The 2538-nt window shown below is 32.6% G+C and overlaps 1 protein-coding gene across 1 annotated transcript; it reads right to left on the reverse strand.

Moving 5' to 3' along the window:
• Nucleotides 1-330: 330 nt before the first annotated feature.
• LOC112519983 lies at nucleotides 331-792 on the reverse strand. The gene has a single exon (XM_025128289.1). It carries the CDS (start codon nucleotides 790-792, stop codon nucleotides 331-333), a length of 462 nt encoding a protein of 153 aa, XP_024984057.1.
• Nucleotides 793-2538: the final 1746 nt, after the last annotated feature.

The following is a 2538-nucleotide window of genomic DNA, read 5'->3' on the forward strand; positions in this document are numbered from 1 at the left end:
ATTTTTGGATTTAATTCATTTAATTAGCTTACTTTATACCTTTTAGTTTTCTATTTTTCATTTTATACTTCGATCTTATTAACACATATAATTATCTATTAACTAAAATATGTTAAATACGTTTTAATTTTAACAAATTACATCATTATAATCGTCTCATAGATAGCTTCGAAACGAGTCCAATATTGAATATTTTTTGATTTAACTATATATAGGCCGCTATAACGTATTGGTTAATTGATTTTTTTAAAGAAAATAAAATCACTCGTATGTTTTTTAACATAAATAAATTTATTTGATATTTTTTATTCCAACAAATTCCAACTTTAATTAGTCACCTAAATTAGCATAATCTTGATTACAAATATTCTCTATATATTCTTGATACATATCAAATCTACGTTGGTATGGAACAGTCCATGTACTTGCATCTGGAAGCCGATGATGTGGCCAATGATGTACGAGTGTGGGCATTGTGTATTCTCCGTTTAATACCACCTTTATGTAATGGTTACCATTAACATGCACTATTGCAATTGACACGTGTTGGGATAATGGCGGCGGTTGTGTCCTGAATGGTAAGTATGTCACATTGCTTGCCCTATGACTGAGAACATGCAGTATGACATTAAACCTTGAAGCAGCTAGAATTCCCATTTCAGGCATAGCGATCCAATACATTTCCGGTGCAAAGACGTTTTCCGTGAATAAGTTCAACGCTTCGTCAATTCTTCCACACTCGTTGGCAATGACATAAGAGTAATAATGTTGATGCTCGGTTAGTTCAATCATTAACTCACGCCGAATATTGCCCCATGTGTTTTCATGACCACCCAAACAAGTAGATATGACTCAAAATCCACAATTTCCATCACCCACTACATCTTGTATCTGTGTGACGTATGGATGAAATAAACTTGGGATTTGATCAAGAAATGGGTTTGGGGGTGTGGGTTTTCGTTGGAAGTATGAGCTATGTCTTGCTGATTCTTGATAACCAAAATCTTCAGAGTTGATAAAGGTTGACGCGTTGGAACAACTATATCTACGAGGGTCGGCAATATTTTTTTTATTTAGAGCTTGATTATTTATAGAAGGACGTCCACGAGTGGTTCTATGAACTGAGGGTTCATGAAACAACGTTTTTTTTATGGCATAATTATATCCTATAACTTTTTCAGCAAGCTCTTACGACCAGAAACTGGTTGTTTATTGAAAGTTTCTTTAAAAATTTGTACTTCATCATCACATTGAATATCCTCATCTTGTGCGGAGACTCATGGTGAGAAATCAGGTTTTTCCAAAATACATCGATCGCATCAAGCGGAATGGGTACCCCTTGACATGTATATAGTGCTAGTTCATGCGCACATGGCAACCCATGACTTGTACGCATTTTACAACCACAATTTTCAGAAAATACGCTAGTTTCGAAAGACCATGCATATTCACTGTAAATCATATCAAGTGCATTAAATGAAACAAGGCCCCACAAATTTTGAAAATGTGAATTGTTATATCTATGTCTCTTAATAGTTTTACAAGATTCAAAACTTGCTTTAGTCGATGTATCTTGTGAATCAATTACTTGATCAATATGAGATAAAAAAAATTTGTTTTTCTTTTGTAGCCTCCAAATAACCTTTTAATTTGGCATGTTGGCTTTCAACTTTATTTGTTGTGTGATTTCCAAAATTTAAATATTGATCAACCCACGCAGATACAAACATTTCTTTATGTGGCGTCAACCATACACTATCCAGGTAATTCAAAACACCTGAAAAATATATCAAAAAATATATCAGTATATTTAGTAATAATGGTTAAACTAACTTATATCAAGAATACTTGGATAATTGAGCAGCATTTTTTGAAGTTTGACCAAATTGTACATGTACAAATCTTGATTTGGACAATAAACTAATTGCGACCATGCTTGAAAAAAAGAATTCCACGATTGAGACTCGTGTATCGATGGTCTACAATGTTTGATAATATTTTACTCTATGTGCCATATACAAAGCAATCTTTTAGCATCAGGAAATACCATTTTGCATGCATTAATCAAAGCAAACTCTCTGTCTGTGACTATGACACCAGGGTAAAAGTTATCGTATATTCTTGACTTTAAACAAGCTAAAGCCCAAATATAATTTGATACATTTTCTTTATGCATGAAAACAAATGCTATGCAAAATGTCTTGCCGGTTGATGTTACACCAACGATCTCAAGAAGAGGCATATTGTAACTGGATAATAAACAAAAAATGATATTAAACACAATAATAATATTAAACAAAATAATGATATTAAACACAATAATAATATTAACATTAACATAAAACACATCCATACCAATTTGTTTTATATGTGGCATCGATGATCAACACTTGTGAGAATGCACGCCAAAGCTCAAATGATTTTGGATGAACGAAGAATAAATATTCCAACTCGTTTGTTTCGTCATTTACACGAGTCTTAAAATCATAATTTCTTTCAACAAAAAAACAATAATCTGCATTTGTGGTCTCCCTCCAT

The sequence above is a fragment of the Cynara cardunculus genome (genome assembly GCF_001531365.2).
Source record: "Cynara cardunculus var. scolymus isolate 2C chromosome LG 10, CcrdV1, whole genome shotgun sequence".
Taxonomy (NCBI): Eukaryota; Viridiplantae; Streptophyta; class Magnoliopsida; order Asterales; family Asteraceae; genus Cynara; species Cynara cardunculus.